Raw genomic sequence first — 20529 nt, forward strand, 5'->3', positions numbered from 1 at the left:
ACACTTTACTACCAGTCTTGGGTTCAGCAACTCTGCATGATGCCACTGATCGCAGAGTGGAATCCCAGCTAAAATCTATATTTGTGGCAGCGGGTTCTTCCTTTAGACCCACATTTGCTTCAGCTTGGGTTGCTAGAGCCATGGAAGCATGGGCAGACCAACTGGCAGAGGCTTCACAGGACTCTTTATTTACTTCCCCAGGCTTTACATTTGAAAGAGGCATCGGGGTACCTTTATGAGGCGGCCCAGAACACAGCATCTTTGTCCTCCTCTATTCAGGCTGCATCTATTTCGGCAAGACGTTGTGGCTGAAATCCTGGGAAGGAGATTCGGAATCCAAAAAAGTCAGTTGAAACCATTCCCTTTTCAGCAGCAGGTTTGTTCGGCCCGGAATTGGATACTATGATTTCCCAGGCAACAGGGGGCAAAAGCACTTCTTTGCCTGTATTCTCAAGTAGGAGCCGGACCCCAAGGTTCAGCTCCTTTCGTCAGCCCTTTAGGGGGACCTCCTTGCCTAGAGGACAGTCATTTAGAGGTAGACAACCTAATGCTCGAGGCTCCTCTGTCAGGGGTAGATCCTCGTTTGCAGCTAGGCGCCAGGCCTCCAAGACCCAGGAGAAGCCTGCGTCCTGACGACCACTCTACTCGGCCGGAGGTGGCGCCAGTGGGGGGACGTCTGCTTTGTTTCAGGAACAATGGGCAGCGTCATCCCAAGACTCTTGGATTTGGGGCATTATATCAAGGGGGTACATGATAGACCTGCTGGGTCTGGCACCACATCGTTGCTTTGTTACCCCGCTACCCCGAGATCCAACAAGAAGACAGGCAATACAGGACTGTGTCGCCTCTCTTTTTTTCGCAAAGAGTCATCTGCAGGGTCCCAGACAACCAGAAGGGACAGGGGTTTTATTCAAATCTGTTTCTGGTCAAGAAGCCGGACGGGTCCTTTCGACCCATTTTAAAGAGCCTCAATGTGCACTTACTTGTGGACAGATTTCGGATGGAATCCCTGAGGTCGGTAATAAACGGCTTAGAGAAGGATCAGTTTATGGCTTCCATAGACATAAAGGACGCATACCTCCACGTTCCCATTTGGAGCGACCATCAGTCCCTCCTAAGATTCACAGTGGGGGCCTCCCACTATCAGTTTCGGGCTCTTCCCTTCGGCCTCTCCACAGCTCCCAGGGTCTTCACGAAGATCATGTTAGTGATGGCAGCGTGTCTTCACCTAAAGAGACTTCAGGTAGTGCCTTATTTGGACGACCTGCTCATCAAATCCTCCTCAGAGATTTGCTTACGTCAGCACTTATCCCTCACCTTGGCGGTTCTTGAGAGCCATGGGTGGCTGATAAACTTAAAGAAATCCCAGGTGGTTCCTTGTCAACGCATGGTTTTCCTAGGGCTCATCATGGACACCAGTCAGCAAAAGGTGTTCCTACCTGCGGAGAAGATCAGTTCAATTCGGAGTATAACATCTCAGGTCTTGTCTTCTCCTAGCCCCTCGATTCTCTTGTGCATGCGGCTGCTGGGAAAGATGGTGGCCTCTTTCGAGGCCATGCCCTTCGGTCGAGCTCATTCTCGGTGCTTCCAGTGGAATCTGTTGACAAAATGGTCAGGATCCCACCTACGTTTGTATCTCCAGAGGATCTCATTGTCTCCGGGGGCGAGAGAATCGCTCAAGTGGTGGCTGAATCAGGATCACATGGCGATGGGCAGGTCTTTCGTTCCATTTTCATGGATCATAGCCACAACAGACGCCAAACTGAGAGGTTGGGGGGCGGTAGTCCTGCACCTCCGGCTCCAGGGGCTCTGGTCGGTTCAGGAGTCAACCTTATCAATCAACACGTTAGAGTTGAAGGCAATTCTTTTAGCTCTCCGGGGGGCCCAGACTCTTCTTCAGGGCCACCCAGTCAGAGTTCAGTCCGACAATGCCACGGCTGTGGCATATGTCAACAGACAGGGAGGAACCAGGAGTACATTTGCAAATGTATGTTTAAGCCATCCGCCACGCCAAGCAAATGTGTGCAACAAATACTTTTGCATTTTTATCTACAGTAGAAATGGCAGAACTGTTGCTGGCTATAGTAGTGTGCTAGGGGAAAAAATGTTGTGTGTATGTTCCTTGCAGGATAACCCCACCCTTTCAAGCACCTGTTATGGCCTATAAATTGATTTGAGCAGCTTCCACTTTTGTACTTTTTTTCAGGGAGTCTTACATATTCAGCCTCCTTACGTTCCGCCTACAGCACCATGGGATTTTAACCTGGTACTGGATATGCTTAAAGGGCCTCCTTTTGAGCCATTACTTACGGCAGATTTTAGGTGTCTTACCTGGAAGGTCGTTTTTCTTTCAGCTATTGCATCTGCTCGTAGGGTTTCAGAATTAGGTGCTCTGTCTTGCTTGGAACCATATCTGGTTTTCCACGAGGACAGAGCGGTGTTAAGAACCCTCCCTTCCTTCGTTCCAAAAGTAGTTTCGGCTTTACATCTGAACCAAGAAATTGTAGTTCCGGTCTTTTCATCTACTTCCCATTCTGATCAACAGTCTATGGAAAAGTTAGATGTGGTTAGGGCACTCCGCATTTATGTCAAAAGAACTTCTCAGATTAGACGTACAGATTCTCTGTTTGTTCTTTATGATTTTAATAAAAGAGGCTGGCCAGCCTCAAAACAGTCCATTGCAAGATGGATTACGGCAACCATTAAGCAAGCTTACATAAAGGCTAACCGTCCTGTGCCAGAGAGACTTACGGCCCATTCCAGCAGATCGGTAGGGGCGTCATGGGCCGCGAGAAATGGGGCTTCTGCAGACCAGCTTTGCAGGACAGCCACCTGGTCCTCTGTCCACACCTTTACAAAATTTTATCTGTTTAATGTATTTGCATCTGCGGATGCAAATTTCGCTCGTAGTGCTCTACGAGCGGGGCTTTCAGAGTGGTCCCACCCTTACGGGGCTGCTTTAGAACGTCCCCATGGTAAGCAGTGTCCCCCAGTCTGGATGAAAGAGCAAAGAGGATTTATGTACTTACGGTACGTTAAATCGGTTTCTCTGATTCCGTCTGGGGGACACTGCGATCCCTCCCTTCTGCTTTTCCTCTGTGTGCTCTTGTTTGATTGACCTTTTCTCCTTGGGCTTTTTAGTTAACTGAACAGGAAGAGGCAGGGGGATTGTAGAGGGGAGGGGTCTGTCAGCAGTGCTAAACTTAACTAGCTAGGTGCCAACTCCCGGGCTCCCCTCTACAACCCATGGTAAGCAGTGTCCCCCAGACGGAATCAGAGAAACGGATTTAACGTAAGTACATAAATCCTCTTTTATAGCCGTCTCTAAAGTGCTATAAAATATACAAAATATTGTTTTTGTTTTTCTTTTAACTCTATTTCCTTTCTTTTACTTAGACCAAATATTGTATATGTAGCCAGTAATCATTTTGTCTGGAGGTTGGTTCCTGTTTCCATTGCAACCCAGATACAGCAATTACTTCAGGACAAGCAGTTTGAACTTGCACTTCAGCTGGCAGTGAGTAATGGGTGGATGTGTGTGACCGATTTTAGAGTGTGTATGTATGTGATATATATATATATATATATATTATATATTTTCTGTTCTAATCACTTTAATGTTACAGAGGATGAAAGAGGATGCCGATGGCGAGAAGAGACAACAGATTCACCATATTCAGAACCTGTACGCCTTCAACCTATTTTGCCAAAAACGTTTTGATGAGTCCATGCAAGTGTTTGCTAAGCTTGGCACTGGTAAGCTGGCATCCAGCACACTGTGTTGATTCCTGAGAAATGGAGGGTCATGAATAAACTGTTTTAACGCTTGAATGAGATTACTTAGATTGGACAAAAAACAGTGTTGGCCGTGAGTGGATGCTGAAAGTCCATGATAGAGGTAGCCATTGCTGCTTATCTATTGTGAGTAATTTGTATGTATTTCTCAGTCATCCAATCTGCGGGACACTGCTACCATGGGGTTGTATGAGGGTTCATGGACTTGGCACTTAAATAGGTAAATAACTGGTGCTGGCTCTTCTCCTCTGCAACTCCTGTTAGCCTCAGTTTAATTTAAGTGCCCAAGGAGTTGGGCTGTTTGATTGTGCTGTTGCTTTTTTGGATTAAATAGTATGTTTCTTTATTTTTAGTTTTCTATACCTGGAGTATAGTGTAGACCAATACAGGTGCTCTGTGCTAACTGTTATCTGTTAGGTCAGTGCTCCGTACGGGCGGACGAAGACTTTTTTTTTTTTTTTCTCTACTGCCCACACACAGGCTTTAGACTTGTTCTTAGGGTGACAGCTGTCCCTGCCGCTACTCCGGGATCGGCGCTGTTGTCGGGCAGAGAGCGGGCAGTCAGGAGGAGGCTGGACATGTTGGGAGATACCATGATCCCCGCTAAGGCAGAGGGGGAACCTGGATCCCCGGTCGCAGGACCAGTACACGGCAGTGCCTAACTTGGTCAGACTGCAAAAGCACTAGGCACATCTCTAAAATTGTCTCTGGACCGCAAGCGGATGATACGGAAGGTGTGTACTCTACTGCAGTCGACTTTCAGTAAGAACCTTGGCAGGAGGAGGCAGTGGAGGCTTTCTACCTACTAGGTGGTATGTCCCAGGAGCGCAAAATCTCCCGTTGAGTGTAGAGGATGAAGGAGGTTCCTCAAGTGGCTCTGTGAGGAGAAATAAGTGCGCTGTTGCTGACTCCTTCTTTCCTTACCCTGGGATCCAGCTAAGTGTCTTTCTCTTAGTTGCTAAGCTGTTTAATGTAAGTTTAAATATCTTTAGAGGGGCTAGCCGGCCTGGTAGTAAATTTGAGCTTACTCTCAGGTTTATTTTACTTGTTTTAAAAAGAAAAAAAAACATTTATGTTATACAGTAGAAAGAGAGTGAAGGAAATAAGTAAGAGATACTTATTTAACTACGGGGGCGTGGTTTTTGAGGTTGAGATCCTATCGAAACCCCATTCCTGTTACCTACCCACCCTGTGTGTGTTTGTGTGGAATGCTTGCTGCTATATTTGGTGTATTCCTTTTCCGCTTGTTATGTCCGCTAAGGGTAAATCTGCCAGTGTCAAAGTTTGTCTGTTCAAAATGTTCTGCAAATCTTCTGGTGGGACAGACCCGGGAGGCAGAAGCACAGACAGTCCCTGTACACTCTGCCGAGGGTTCCACTATTTCAGCAGAGGGGGTTACTAACCCAGCTTCAACGATTAATATCAGGGCGACACCCCCAGGTTTTTTTCCCTGTCCCCTCATGCTACCAAGGGGAGCTGGCTTGGTCATCTTCCTTGGGGAGAAGACTAGACCATTTAAATCGCTTCCTGGATTCCCCTGGGCTACTTTCCCCCAGGGCCAAGCGGGCTAAATTATCCCATGCTCTGTTTTCGGCCTTGGGCTTAGAGGGGTCCTCCAAGGAAGAAGGGGAGCTAGTAGAGGATTCTGAATCCATCCAGTGGGGTGACTGGGAGGGCAATGCCAGAAATCAAGGTGTACAGGACCTGGTGTTAGCTGTACGTCAGGCCTTGGACTTGGTGGAATCGGAGCAGCAGAGCGGCTCAGTTTAGGGTCTTTTTAAATAGAAAAAGCCGAAGACTGTGTGTTTTCCTTCCTCTTCAGAGCTGTCAGAGATTGCGGAGTCCACATCGAATGGCCGGACCGGAAATTCTCTCTTCCTAGTAAGTTCCTTCAGCTTTATCCACTGCAGGAACAGTATGCCTTGCGCTGGGAGCAGATTCCTGAGGTGGATATAACGGTGGCTAGGTTAGCCCGTCATACCATGTTGCAGGTTCCCAGCTCGGCGGCCTTATAGGACCACACAGATAGAAAGACTGAGAGTTTCCTTAAGAGTAAGTTTTCAGCAGCGGGCTCTTTATTTCAGCTCATGTTCTCATTTGCGTGGGTATCCAGAGCCATGGAAACCTGGGCTGACCAGTTGGCAGCAGGTTTGCAGGATTCTGATCTTCCTTTAGCACTCCATTTGAAGGAAGCCTCAGGCTATCTTTATGAAGCTGCCCAGAATGCGGCTCTGGTGGCTTCTCCTATTTCTGCCACTGCTGGAGTCCAAGAAGTTGCTGGAGGCTTTACCTTACTCTGGGTTGGTTTTATTTGGTCCAGAACTTGACACTATGATTTCCCAGTCCACTGGCAGAAAGAGTAATTTTCTGCCCGTGAATGCTCCTAGGGCCAGACCACCCAGGTTCAGTTCCTTTCGGCAGTCCTTTCAGGGCCACACCCATGGCAGGGGTCAGTCGTAGTCGAGAGGTGGACCTCTTTCATACAGAGGACAGTCTCGCAGGGGTAGGGGTTGCTTTCCCAACTTCCGAGATCCTGGACAAGTCCCTGGCATGTCGGTAGCATCCCTCTCCTCCAAGGAAGAAGGGGTGCTAGTAGAGGATTCTGAATCCATCCAGTGGGGTGACTGGGAGGGCGGGCAATGCCAGAAACCAAGGTGTACAGGACCTGGTGTTAGCTGTACGTCAGGCCTTGGACTTGGTGGAATCGGAGCAGCAGAGCGGCTCAGTTTAGGGTCTTTTTAAATAGAAAAAGCCGAAGACTGTGTGTTTTCCTTCCTCTTCAGAGCTGTCAGAGATTGCGGAGTCCACATCGAATGGCCGGACCGGAAATTCTCACTTCCTAGCAAGAGGCCGTCTGCAACTCTTCAGAGACCTTTGGGCGGTGTCTTCACGAGACAGCTGGATCTTGGGGATCATATCTGGAGAATATACGTGATAGATCTTTTGGGTCCGGCTCCCAAACGGTTGTTCTTCGATCCCCTGAAACAATGGGCCTTGACTCGGATCGTCGATTCTCTTCTTTCAGCAGGAGTTGTTTGCCAGATTCCCAGAAGGGTCGCTGATTTTATTCAAATCTATTCCTGGTTCCAAAACAGGATGGGTCATTTCGGTAAATCTTACACCTCAAGGGACTCAACCAGCATTTGCAGGTGGACAAGTTCCGGATGGAACACAGGGTGTCAAAGCTCGAGGCTTTATCCTGTAGGGCTCCCTACCTGATTTTTCATGAAGACAGGGCAGTCTTGAGGACGGTGCCTTCTTTTCTACTAAAAAGTGTCAGGTTTTGACGTGAACCAGGATATAGTGGTTCCTGCTTTTTGTGAAGGCTTTGTTGGATGTTGTGCAGGCTTTACGCACTTATGTGGATAGGACCTCCTGCTTATCGCAAAACGGACTCTTTGTTTTGTATGACTCCCATAAGAGGGGTTGGCCGGCATCCAAGCAAACCATTGCCCGTTGGATTACATCTACAATTCAGCAAGCTTATGTGAGTTCTAGCAAGCCGGCGCCAGGGAGGCTCACTGCTCACTCCATGCGTTCGGTGGGGGCGTCTTGGACTTCTCGTCACTTTGCCTCGGCGGATCAGCTGTGCAAGGCTGCTACCAGGTCCTCTGTTCACACCTTCACCAGATCTTACCAATTTAATGTTTTTGCTTTGGATACTAGCTTTGACCGCAGTGTTTTGCGCGGACGGGTTCCCGAGCACTCCCTCCCTTAGGGGCTACTTCAAAAGGTCCCCATGGTAGCAGTGTCCCCCAAATTTGGATGACTGAGAAAAGGGGATTTTGGTACTTATGTCAAATCTTTCTCTGAATCCATCTGGGGGACACTGCTTTACCTCCCTTTTGCTCTTCTGTTGATGTTTGTTTGTTTCCTTCCTGGGGGTTTTGTATTATACTGAGGCTAGCAGGGGTTGCAGACAGTAGGAGCCAGCAGCAGTTAGTTAACTATTTAAGTGCCAACTCCATGCACCCTCATACAACGGCATAGTAGCAGTGTCCCCCAGATAGATTCAGAGGAAGAGTTTCTCTGGCCACACTGCTTTCCTGCTAACTAAGCTTCAGTTTGCTTCCTGAACACTGTAACGTTTGTCTGTCTGGGAGTGAAAGCAGGGGATCAAAATAAGTGGTTACCTGTAAATTGGTTGCTCTTGATGTTCCTGTCGAGCTTCTTAAATCATTGGGGCAAAATTGTAACTTTTTTTTTTTTTTTTTCCTCCATGCAGGAAAAAAATCAGCAAGCCATTAAGGTGGCTTTGCTCAAAATTTATGGATTTGTAAGGTCAAGCAGGTATTCTGTCATTTTGTTTGCCGTTTGGTCTCCAAGGCACTGATCCTTTGAAGCATATGGCTAATACATAATTTAATTTTACTTTAATTTATTAAACAATCATGATAAAAATAAACCTTTTTAAGCTTAAATAAAGATAGGTTTTGAATTTATGTTTAAACTTTGATCAGGATATGTAATTTTATTTTTGTTTTTTTGCCTGCTTTTCACAGATCCTACCCATGTTATCGGGATGTACCCGGATTTGCTGCCTTCTGACTATAAAAAACAACTTCAGTATCCTAATCCAGTACCTTTGTTATCAGGAGCAGAATTGGAAAAAGCTAATCTAGCCCTTATAGATTACCTGACCCAGGTGAGAAGGCTGGTTCATCACAGCCACTAGAACACTCAATTGCAGGGTTAACCTTGTAAGATCTAGAACAATCCTATGAAATCATGGTTCTCTTCTGCACAATGTCACTTTTTCACTTTTATGTAACTATAATGTATAGGTTATGTTTATTGACTTCAGACAGACCATAATTTTTTTCTTCAGAGCATTTTCTACTTAAACACTTACTTGTAACCAGGAATAGCCCCATAACTAGATTCATATCCTCTCTGCACTTCAATTTGTACAGAAATTGCTTTTCACCGTTCTAGTTTTGTTTGATAGCTGATCTTTGAATTTCTTCTATGGTTCTATAACCTGAGTGTGTTTTCTTTTCACTATTTTAAACCATTTACTTGTCGAATACGCTTGTCCAAGCAGCATTTTTATCATATACATCATTCATCATTATCATACACATTCGTATATAGTTCAGTTTAGCTGCATCTTAAAAATACTATAAGTTGAACTCCAGCTCTTTCAAAATCAATAAAACATTGCATTCTAAGATTACTATTGCAAATATGTATGTATGTTGTATCTCATTTTTTTTTTATTCAAATATGATGCCTTTAATATGCAGTAAATCACTAAAAGCATAGATATACATATAAACCGTAGCTTAAACCAATTCATGAAACCGATAGTTAGGAAGGTAAGATCTGGTGCGACATCGTTTTTTACTCTGGTGAAGCTTAAATAAAAAAACATCAGTTCAGCATTTACATTTGTTACAGTTGGACTCATTAAACTATCTAATACCACCTTCATACTGCCGCCCCGGCAATATCCCGGGTAGTTAACCCGGGATATTGCCGGGACACAGGGCAGTAAAGATAACAAGATTCCCGGGTCGGGCGGGTTCATACTGCACCTGCCCGACCCGGGTTTTAGAAAAAAAAAAGTGTTTAAAAAAGATTTTAATTATAAAAAAAATACATAAGAAATGTTTACTTAACTTATTTTCAGCCAGCGGTGTCTCCGATGCGTTGCAGGCTGTCAGGGGGACCTCTGGGTACTAAAATGACGTAATTTCTAGTCCATTGGTTAATACGTCCAGCTCAGTTTTAAAATGTTTGTCCATGTCTCAAATTTTTCTTCATTGTTACGTATTTGTCAAGCCTCTTTTTCACACCTCCCCATTTCGATTGCTAGCCTGAAAATAGGGATGCAAGACTATGCTAATCAAAGCTGACAGCTGCTATATATATATATATAGATAGATAGATAGATAGATATATAATATAATTTATTTATTTATTTTGTGTCTTATTCTTACTGTTGATGAACTGACAGAAAAGAAGTCACTTGGTAAAGAAGCTGAATGATACGGATTACCACTCTACAACTTCCCCTCTCATGGAAGGGACCCCGACCATCAAGTCTAAGAAGAAACTTCTGCAAATTATAGACACCACTCTGCTCAAGTGTTACCTGCATGTAAGTCTCTTCTAACTAAACTCTATACTTCAATAACGCTCTGTCCTCTGTATACTCAGCAGTAGTCCGAGACTGTGCACATGTTTCTGAAAGTCATTTGTGTCTTGAAAATAACCATTTTCTTAAACTATTTAATCATAGTTTTGTGTTTTCTGCTATGCAGCTTTTGTAAATGGATGAAGCTGTAGATATCTATGCTTGAACCCATGATTATTAGTTTACAGACATGCTCTTGTGTCTGATAGTCTGTCAATAAGGTATCTTTATTCTTCCTTCTTTTTTTTTCTTTTCTTCTATCTTGTTAAGCCATACCCTTAATAATTAGGCTGTATTACTTTTCTACTAATGTTTAACTTGTGCAGCCACTAGTGCCACAAATTGCCTTACCCAGAGCTCTACGGGGTGCACACTTACTCTGTGCTCGGTAGAAAATCTAAAGAGGCACAAAATACTAACGTGTAAATGTTGCACTAAAGTCAAGGCAAATACTGCTTTTGATCCACTCTTTCACTAAGTTACATTTTCTTTTTTTTTTTTTTTTTTTTCTTCTTATTTCCTTAAATATGACTCAACTCAGGTTAATTTTTGACCCATGAGAGTGAGGGGACATCATGGCCGTCTTGATTACGTATCACTTTGTTTTGAATCATTCCATTTTTTATTTACTCTGAGAATAGTGCGCCTAGAAATGCAAAGTGCAAACAGGAGGTGCAAAACGTGTCTCATTAAAACTATAGAATGAGATTCAATCTTTGCTAATTCAAAATTTTTGAGAATGGCCAAGTGCCCTTCCGCAAAGCCTCTAAAATGCACCCTCTCTACCCCTTTATCATATTTTAATTGTCCATCTTCAAAGTATGAAATGTTTTGTTTTTCACTAGTTCACAAATAGCAAGCAACTCCTTTCCTCTGCCTAACTCCTAACGGCTAATGCAATTGTCTGCTCCTCTACAAATGATGTATGTCCTCATGCTCATCAAGCCCATGTCCTCATGCTCATCAAGCCCATGTCCTCATGCTCATCAAGCCCATGTCCTCATGCTCATCAAGCCCATGTGCTTTGGCAGAGATCTATTGACAGCTGCACAAATCAAGTTGCATAGCTCCACTAAAGAGGATTTTGTACTGCACCTCCACCACTTTGCACTATGGAAATGGGTTGGGTACTACTTTCAGGTGCTGTAACTCCCAAAGTGTTACAGCGACATCTTTACCCCGAATGCTTCTTTTCATCTACAAATTATTAATTCCGATAGTTTTAAAAAACTTGTAGTAAACACGATTGCTTAAACAGCCCGACAGCCCATAATGATGCGCCTGTGTACGCCGACGGTAATGTTAGTACAGTTGAGTTAAAGCTGCAGTCTGTTGAATGTTAGCAAGGCTTACATAATGTAGCCTTAAGAAATTCTATAACTTCACCCTTAACTGTACTAGTATTACTGTCGGCGTACACAGGCGCATCATTATGGGCTGTCGGGCTGTTTAATCAATCGAGTTTACTACAAGTAAGTTTTTCTTAAACTATCAGAATTCATACTTTGTAGGTGAAAGAAGCATTCGTGGTAAAGATGTCGCTGTAACTCTTGTTGGGAGTTACAGCATCGGAAATGTCGGTACCACCGATGAAAATGTAGTCTAGTGTAGGGTTTCTTGGGAATTATATGTACATAAGCATTGAGTATAAATTGAAGACCCACCATGAGAAGACTCTTGTGACCATCATGGAATGGTGGTGCAGAATAGGAGTAATTTGCCTATAATTTTACTATAATGCTATCTTGCTAGACAATGCACATTTTAATATTAAAAACATGAAACAAAAACTAAAATGCTTTCCTTTGTTCCTAGACCCTATATAGGTCTTGTATAATGTACCCTTGTTTGGCCTGTCTACACTCAGGAAAGCTGGTACTTCACATTATAGTGTAAGCACCAGTCATCACTAATTGTGAAGAATCGTGGAAAAAAAAAGAAAGGAATTATATATTTCTCTTTTCTACCATTGGGGGACACTGCGAGACATTGGGGGGTGGGGGTATATTAGGTGAGACTAGGAATTAGGCCCTTAGACTTATCCTATTTCCTCCCCTACTATGCCCCTCCTCTATTGTAGCCTCAGTTTTGTCTAACCAAGCATATGAGAAAGTGGAGTTTTCCTTTTTTCTTTTTTTTTTTTTTTTGGTAATAAAATTCACACCACAGAAGTATTTAAAGAGCAAGGGAGGGTGCACAGTGTCCCCCATTGGAGTAAAAGAAATGAATTTTACGATGAGTAAAAATCCTATTTTTTATTTCTTACCATTGGGGGACACTGCGAGACATTGGGGACATACCAAAGCTGGCTCTAAGGGAGGGAATGCTCTGGAACGGCTGCACGCAACACTCTGCATCCAAAACTCGCATCCGCGGATGCAAATCCCTGCAGCCTGTAGAATTGTGAAAAGGTGTGGACAGATAATCATGTTGCCGTTCTACATAGCTGCTCCGCCAAAGCCCCATGGTGGGCCGCCCAAGCTACGCCGACAGCTCCGGTTGAATGAGCCTTTAACGCTGCTGGAACGGGCTGAGACGCCCGGACATAAGCCAGATAAATAGTGGACCTTATCCAGTGGGCAAGAGACTGCTTAGAGGCCGGCCAGCCTCGCTTTTGCGCATTGTAAAGAACAAAAAGATAATTTGTTCTGCGTACAGAGGCCATGCGGTCAACATAAAGATGTGAATGAGTTCTCTGTACAGCGCTGCGGAATTAGTGGCGCTATATAAATAACTGATGATGATAAAGACGAAGAGCCCGAACGACGGCCAGCAACAGAAACTCGTCACTGGAAGAAGAGGACAGCGGGCGGAAAACCGGGTCCACGATTTCCTGATTTAAGTGGAACCTAAACGGCATAATCGGAACAAAGGAAGGCTTGGTGCGAAGACCCACTCTATCCTCGTGGAAAATGAAGAAAGGAGAATTGCAGCAGAGCGCTGCTAATTCGGAGACTCTACAAGCTGACGAGATAGCCAAAAGAAACACCGTTTTCCAAGTGAGATGGCGTAAATCAACTGACTCCAGAGGTTCAAATGGGGGTCTGGGTAATCGCTTTAAGCACCATATTGAGGTCTCAAGGTTCCACTGGGTAAACAAGTTTCATGCAGTTAACGAGAGGGGGACCTCTGTCCTCCTTTAAAAGGGTACTGGTTTTGAGCAAGAGAATGAGGATCTTGTTCTCCGGCAAGTATACTCTCTGCGTCACTGTATCGAACAAGAGGCCCAGGAATCGCATTCGCTATTGCGGAATGAGAGAAGACTTGGGTTAATTTAAAACGCACCCATGTGCTTCCAGAAACTGCATTGCGATCTGGGTGTACCGGGATAAAAGCCGTTGTCATCGCCTTCAGCAGAAGATCGTCCAAATAGGGAACTATCGTTATTCCCCTCTGACGCAGGAGCCCCGCTATGATCTTGGTGAATACTCGGGGGGTGGTGGCTAGGCTGAAAGGTAGGGCCTTGAACTGAAAATGGGAGTTCCCTACTGCGAAGTAGAGGAGAAAATGCTGTCCCTTCCATATCGGAACATGTAGGTAGGCATCCTTGATGTCTATGGAGGTCAGGAACTCTCCCTGTTCCTTTCCAGCAATGACAGTCCAAAGGGACTCCATCCGGAACCTTTGAGTTTTTACCTGCTGATGAGACTCTGCAGGTTTAAAATTGGACGAAATGATCTGTCCTGTTTTGGCATCAGGAAGAGGCTGGAGTAAAACCCCTGACCTTTTTCTTGCATTGGGACAGGAACAATAACCTTGGCTACTAGCAAATTATGGATTGCCTCCTGAAGTGCTCTGCACCTGAGAGGACAAAGGGGTGTTGCCGTGGTGAAGAACCTCCGTTGTGGGAACTGGGCTAGGTCTATGACACAGCCCCGAGACACAATTTCTTGTGTCCAAAAGTCTGTGGTGCCTAACCCCTATTCCCACCTACTATACCCTCCTAATGTCCCGCAGTGTCCTCCAATGGAGTAAGAGAAATCGATTTTACAGTGAGTAAAAGTCTTTTTTTCAGTTTATAGTATATATGCCTATACAATAAAACATTTTTTCTCATCCACTGCCTTGGAAAGTATTCTGCAATTTTTAAAGCTTAATGATTAGCTATGGAGGGGGAAGGGGCAATAGATCTCTTCCACAGAGCCCAGGGTCTTCTCCGTGCAGCAGTATTTCCCCAAGCTTGGCGGGAAATCCCCCTGTTTGGCCGGCATTTTAAGTAGGTAGCAAATATTGTGGTAGTGCAGCTTTTCGTTTGTTAGTGTGCAGTTTATTCTAACTTTACTAAATACAATTGTGTACGCTAAAAAGATGTCTTGTGATATGGGAATATTGTCAAAACATAATTTTCCTGGTCATGAAGTGGTCAATGAATCTGATGTGATGTGTAGAATTAACCTGTCTATTGGGAGTCCAACTGACAATTTGTTTATAGAGGACTAACATGACACTTCTGTATTAGACTAATGTGGCTCTGGTAGCACCTCTTCTGCGGCTAGAGAACAATCACTGCCATGTGGAGGAGAGTGAACATGTGCTGAAAAAGGCGCACAAGTACAGTGAGCTCATCATCCTCTATGAGAAGAAGGGGCTTCATGAAAAAGGTAAGATGATGATTGATTGTGCCATGAATAAGACTGCTAGTGTGACACATAGTGGGGGATTCCAATGCAGCGCGAGGTGCTGCTGCGCACACTGTGATTATAGGGGAGTGAACAAAAATGAGTAGAGATTTCTCTACAATAATGAGATGTGAGTAGCGATTTCAACCTGAAACGCGTTGCAGAGTGTATCCGTGTGAGGCTTTTATAGGACCTCGCACTGAATTGAAATACTCCATAATAGTCTATCCTTCTAAACAGATTCTTGCAGTGTGTTTTGTTGTCTTTATATAAGTGACTCCGCTGAGGATTATACATACTATGTATTGGAATGTTTTGGTTTCTCCTACAGCTCTGGTAGTACTGGTTGATCAGTCAAAGAAAGCCAATTCCCCATTGAAAGGCCATGAGAGGACAGTCCAGTACCTACAACGTTTAGGTGAGTTGCAAGGTTTTTGCTGTATGAAATGGCATTGCCAGGATTTTAAATTTGCTGGAACTCTAACCTGCACCTAACAGAATTATTTCAAGTGTGCTTTTAAATAAGAGTGACAAAAGGTTAGGTATTCATCAGTATTTAAAACAAAAAAAAAATAGTGTATAGTAGTACGTGCCTGTCTTGAATAAAAATCGGTGATCTATACTTTCTACAGCACTTTGCTATGTTCAGAAGGGTGAGTTTTTAAAAAGAAAAAAAAAGTGTGGGCAAATCGCTCTTGCGGGACACTTACAATGCCTACTTCAGCTGATCAAGCAGTATGTTTGATCTCACTGATTGTATAAACTTAGAATCTGATTGATCTTTATTTTTTATCATTAAAGCAGTTCTGTTCCTAAATAGTCGAAAAGATATTGACTTCCATAACAGATGGTCAATCTTATCATATCCATCATCAAACAGACACGTGAAGATCTTGGGGCAGTAGGCTTTTAACTTCTAGAGTATCTAACTTCGCTGAATAAATGCATCGCCAGGTTTAATTGTAACTGGCCAAGTGACAACTAAGTTCAAGTCCTACTTCGGCAAGATCTACACTGAGTTGCTTAACAAATAATAGTCATAAGAAGGATAAATAATAATGATGGATTCCCCCTGCATTTAAAACTGACATTTCTTGCCAAATTACTGCAACAAACTCATAAAGTTGCAAGGCCATCTCTGTATTTTTATTAGAAGCATAATAACCCTTAGGGGTATCTTTTTAAAAAAAAGTGCTACTCTGAGAGTTAAATCGTATCTAGAGACAGTTAGTTATTAACTACCTTAAAAAAACTATATCCATGACCACCATATTTGTAATCCCTTCACAAAGGTGGAGCAGTGTTGCTGTGTAAAGCTCTCTAAATGTTTTTAGGGTGCCACCTTTTATTTCCACGAAGACAGTATTGTGAAACATATTACAGTGCTTTGTTTTTTCTTGTTCTCATAAGAAAACATTGCATTTCTCATTTCTACAGGAGCTGAAAAAATTTCTCTGATATTTGAATACTGCGTATGGGTGCTCAGGGATTATCCTGAAGATGGATTAAAGGTAATTAATTTTCTGTTCAGAAGGAATCTCTTTAGTATTAAGAAAACTTGCATAAAGAACTCCGCAATCAGGGACTGGCTGGGCTTGACCGCAGGGGGAGGCATTTGCCTGCCTCAGGCCGGTCCCATAGTGGGCTACCTTGGTTCAAGTCACTGGGTTACCTGCATTTGTTTTTCCTTTAAAATGTTCTTAATAGGCTGCTGAGCAGAGTCTCTCTCCCCCTGGCTATTGCCAGCCAGCCCCTGTCACCAACTAGGTATATAAAAGGCACTTGCATGCAGAATTAAAAGACAATTTTTTTTTTAGTTGTTAACCTAGTTGGGCTGGTCCCATGCTGAACACCGGCAGTGTTTGAGATGCCAGCGCTCTTTGCCCTGTAATGCAGAAATGAGACTGACTCAAATCATGACCCAGTTCCCTCTCCGTGGAGCAAAGTTTCTCCACTCCAATGCAGTGTACAGTACTATTTTCTTCACGTGTAGTAAGAAAACACAGATGACTGATATGTTTCTACACTAGGAGCCAGGGCACCAGAAAAAGTACAGACTCCTCCCTATAATACCCACATGGGGTATTTTTGCCCTTTTATATACAGTTTAAAATTCACAGGTTGGGAGGAGGTAATCCACTCCCCCTCTTAACCTCTTTAACCAACAGAGGTCGGTTCACTTATCTTACACATGAATCAGCCTGGACTGTGTTCACTTTTATTTTTACATTGTACTCCATGGTAGAGGGTGTTCCCTCAACCCCTTCTCCACCATAGCTCCACAAAGTCTGGGTTTGGAGTTAAATGTTTAAATCTCCCTCCCAAAGTACCTTCTAGAAGCCCTGGGGTCTAGCACTCCCATCAAACTGAAACCTGCTCATGAGTTATAGTAGCCAGGCCCCAGGACAGCATAGGTCTGGTTTCTGATGCCTTCAGGACCCAGGAAAAATGAATCGCTTGGATTAATATGAATCCAGGAGGCAGAGTTAGAATCTCTTCCAGTGGTGCTGCTCTGCAGCTACTGTCTGGGGCTGAAGTACGGTGCCTAATAGTGGACCACCAGGGCTTGAGGGGTATGCTGGCAGCAAAGCACTGGCGGCTTAGCACCCGATTCATTTCCAATTTTTACTATGTCAGAAGGGTTAGTGGTTTTTATTTTAAATATGTAGTTTCTATTTTTCACATTGCATTATTGCATACATTTTTACATTACAAAAAGAGCGCTGGTCCAACAGTATTTAAATAAAAAGTTGTCCTGCAGCACATGGGAAGCTAGCCACAAAGGGATAACCACATGTGTGACCAGCTTTACTATGTCACTAAGTTACGTTATAGTTGTCAATGTTTGTTATATGACGTTCATTAATATTTTGTTTCTTATAAATGAAATGCATTATTTCTTTCCTACCATTGGGGACACTGTGGAACATTGGGGTGTAGTAAGTGGGACTAGCGGTTTAGGCACTTACACTTGTTTAATCCACACACTCCTCCCCTACTATGCCCCTCCTCTCCTGCAGATAGCTTAGTTTTTGATAAGTGCCTAGGAGATTAGTCACTTTAGTATAGGCTCCTGCCTATACTTTAATTAGATTTCGGTTTTTATTTTACTTTCCTGTACAGGTGCAGCGCAGGGATCGAACTTACGACACAGAGGAGTGAATAGCCTGTCGGCTTCCTTCATTCTGGGTCTCTGCGGAGAAGGGAGCAGCAGCTTGAGCTCACTCACCCCGCGCACCATTTTGCTGGCAGCCTGTCTTTCCCCTAGAGTAATGAGCAATAGGGGGACATAATGTAAGTCTGCTATTGAGGCAGCATTTATTTAAGAGGCACCATGTTTTGTGCACGTTATAGGACGGCCATACAAACGGCAGCAGACATGTTTTGCTAGTCGGGTTGGAGGGAAGCTGTATTAGCCTCTCCTCCTGACCCTACGGTCATGCCGGCATGTCCCCCCTCCCCCCTAAACAACGAGCAGCGGGACAGACAGCGTAGCAATCGTACGCTATTGGCAAACGCAGTCTGGGCGCAATAGATTCTGCGGTCGGTGCATATAAAGCCGACAGCCATACATAGTATGCGCTGTCCGGCGATTCATGGAGGCGGCCATGATAGGGGCTGGACTGAGGGCGGAACTTCTACCCCCTTCTTCTCAGCTTCCTGGCATGGACGTCGACCATTTTTGGAGACTGGACACGTAGACATCATGTTGCATGTTGTTTCCTACCCTGCCTCACCTCAGCTGGTACTTCTGTGTTGTTTACTCGTTTGATATTTGAATCTGTTTAATCTGTGCTTAAATATAGACCAGGGTAGCTAAGAATTACCTAGTATAGAGACTTGGTACTTTCCTAATATACAGAGTGCTTATAGATAAAATACAGACATATATATATATTTTATATAAGTTGAATTTGTGGGGGGAGTTTTAGATTGTGTCTTTGTGATCCTATATTACAATGTGTCTGAAAAGGGGACTTCCAAGGGTAAGGGAGCCGCTGGACTTCCAAGGGTACGTCCATGTTGTATTATACATGTGCCAAATATAATTCTAAATTATCTTTTGAACAGCCAAACCAAGATGCTTTTTTTACGGTTTGCGACGCTAAGATCCAGGAGCGCCGTGCTCCAACTGAAGCGTCAGCAGCTCTTGATGAACCAATCTGGGCTAGATCTGGTCATGCCAGTCATGCCTGAACTCAGTAAGGCGATGTTACGGTCCACAGAGGTACGTGAAGCTTCCGTTACTCACACTTCTACAAACACTCAGACTGTGAAGATGTGCCTGCAATAGCCTGAGTCCACTCAGAGATCGGAGGGTTTGCTTACCATCTCTCACAGGGGTAGACAAATTATTTCCGATAGGGTTATTGGCAGGATCAGGATTTGGACCATTCCTCAGCAGAGGATGGTGAATTGGTTCTCAATTACAGGAGGATGATACAGTTCGCTCTGTAGACTCTGCATCCACTCACAATGTGGATAACCTCATTTTAGGCATTACACACACCTTTAGGCTTTGCAAAACCAGAGCCTACGGCCCCATCCGAGTTTGCTTGGTTTAGGAAAACTAGGTTGCAGCTAGCCTGTTTTCCACCATCCCTGCAGTTGATGGACATAGTATCTGACTCCTGGCAGAAGCCAAATAAACAATTTATGATGCTGGGCAGATTTAAATCTCTTTACCTCTCCCGGCAGAGGTGTCAGTTGAATGGGAGGCTGTTCCAACTGTGGACATCCCTGTAGCTTGTCTGTCCTCCTCTTCGGCTATCCCCATACAGGAGCGGGTTTCCCAGAGGGACCCCACTAAAAAAGTGTGACCAGGCCCTCCGCTCAGCTTATGTAGCTGCAGACAGTTTTAGACCCAATATGACTATAGCATGGGCTAATAAGGACATTCAGCAATGGTCAGAGTAGTTAGTGAGCGGTATCCAGGATGACGTTCAAGGATCAGAACTTCTTTCTTAGCGGAACATATCCAGGAAAGCTCAGATTATGTGGGTCAGGCAGCCATGGATGCGCTGTCTGTTTTACTCAAGCTTTTTGTCCCTCATTATTGCGGCCCGCTGCACCTTATGGTTACGCTTTTGGGCAGTGGATGCTGACTCAAAGCGAACATTAGAAGGTTTGCCTTTTGAAGGTATTACTCTGTTTGGGTCGGAATTAGAGAAGATTATCCAGGTGGCCAAGGAGGTAAGAGTATCTCTTATCATTAGCTGGTGGTTAGTATCTTGATCAGGGCCAGAAAGAAATCTTCCGCCATATATCATCGTGTCTGGAAGGCATACATCCTTTGGTGTGAATCCCATGGTTTTCACACATCCCGGTTTAGCCTTCCTAGGCTGCTATCCTTATTTTGCAGGCCGGCCTGGATAAGGGACTCTGCCCAAAAAAAAAAATGTCCCTTACAAGTACAGGTCTCGACACTTTCAATTTATTTTCAGCGCAAACTAGCAGGCTTCAGGGATGTTCACACATTTCTTCAGGGGGTTCTTCATGTTCAGCCCCCCTTTGTTCATCCTGTTGAGAGATGGGGTCTTAATTTGGTCCTCAATGCACTTAACCCTTGATCCCATTTGAACCACTGGATTCGGTCAATTTATGTCCTCTCATTTGGAAGACTGTTCTTTCTAGCTATCGCCTCTGCTCATAGGGTTTCGGAATTGTGGGCACTAGGCTGCACTCCACTATTCTTGATTTTCCATCACGATGGAGCGGTGCTTCGCAGCAAACCTTTTTTTGTACCGAAAGGTGATGTCCAGGTTCCACTTAAATCTGGAGATTGTGGTCCCAGCTTTTCATCCTTCTTCTTCCTCTTCAGATGACACATTTACTGGATGTGGTTCAACTATTGTCTGTAAGACTAAGGATCTCTTTGTCTTTTATGTTGCTCTTAAGTGAGGCTGGCCAGCTTCCAAGCAGTCTCTTGCCAGCTGGATCACTTCCACCATTCGGCTGGCTTATGTATGGCCCTCT

General features: G+C 44.2%; 1 protein-coding gene across 1 annotated transcript in view; it reads left to right on the forward strand.

Annotated features, from left to right (window-relative positions):
- Positions 1 to 20529, forward strand: part of VPS39 (VPS39 subunit of HOPS complex) — a 51521-nt gene that overhangs the window by 19210 nt on the left and 11782 nt on the right. The window contains exons 10-16 of the mRNA XM_075192667.1: positions 3397 to 3517; positions 3627 to 3756; positions 8298 to 8440; positions 9755 to 9898; positions 14394 to 14535; positions 14885 to 14971; positions 15991 to 16064. Of these exons, the coding sequence (XP_075048768.1) occupies positions 3397 to 3517; positions 3627 to 3756; positions 8298 to 8440; positions 9755 to 9898; positions 14394 to 14535; positions 14885 to 14971; positions 15991 to 16064 (841 nt within the window). The remainder of the gene's footprint in view (positions 1 to 3396; positions 3518 to 3626; positions 3757 to 8297; positions 8441 to 9754; positions 9899 to 14393; positions 14536 to 14884; positions 14972 to 15990; positions 16065 to 20529) is intronic.

This window comes from Mixophyes fleayi, chromosome 12, assembly GCF_038048845.1.
Source record: "Mixophyes fleayi isolate aMixFle1 chromosome 12, aMixFle1.hap1, whole genome shotgun sequence".
NCBI classification, from domain to species: domain Eukaryota; kingdom Metazoa; phylum Chordata; class Amphibia; order Anura; family Limnodynastidae; genus Mixophyes; species Mixophyes fleayi.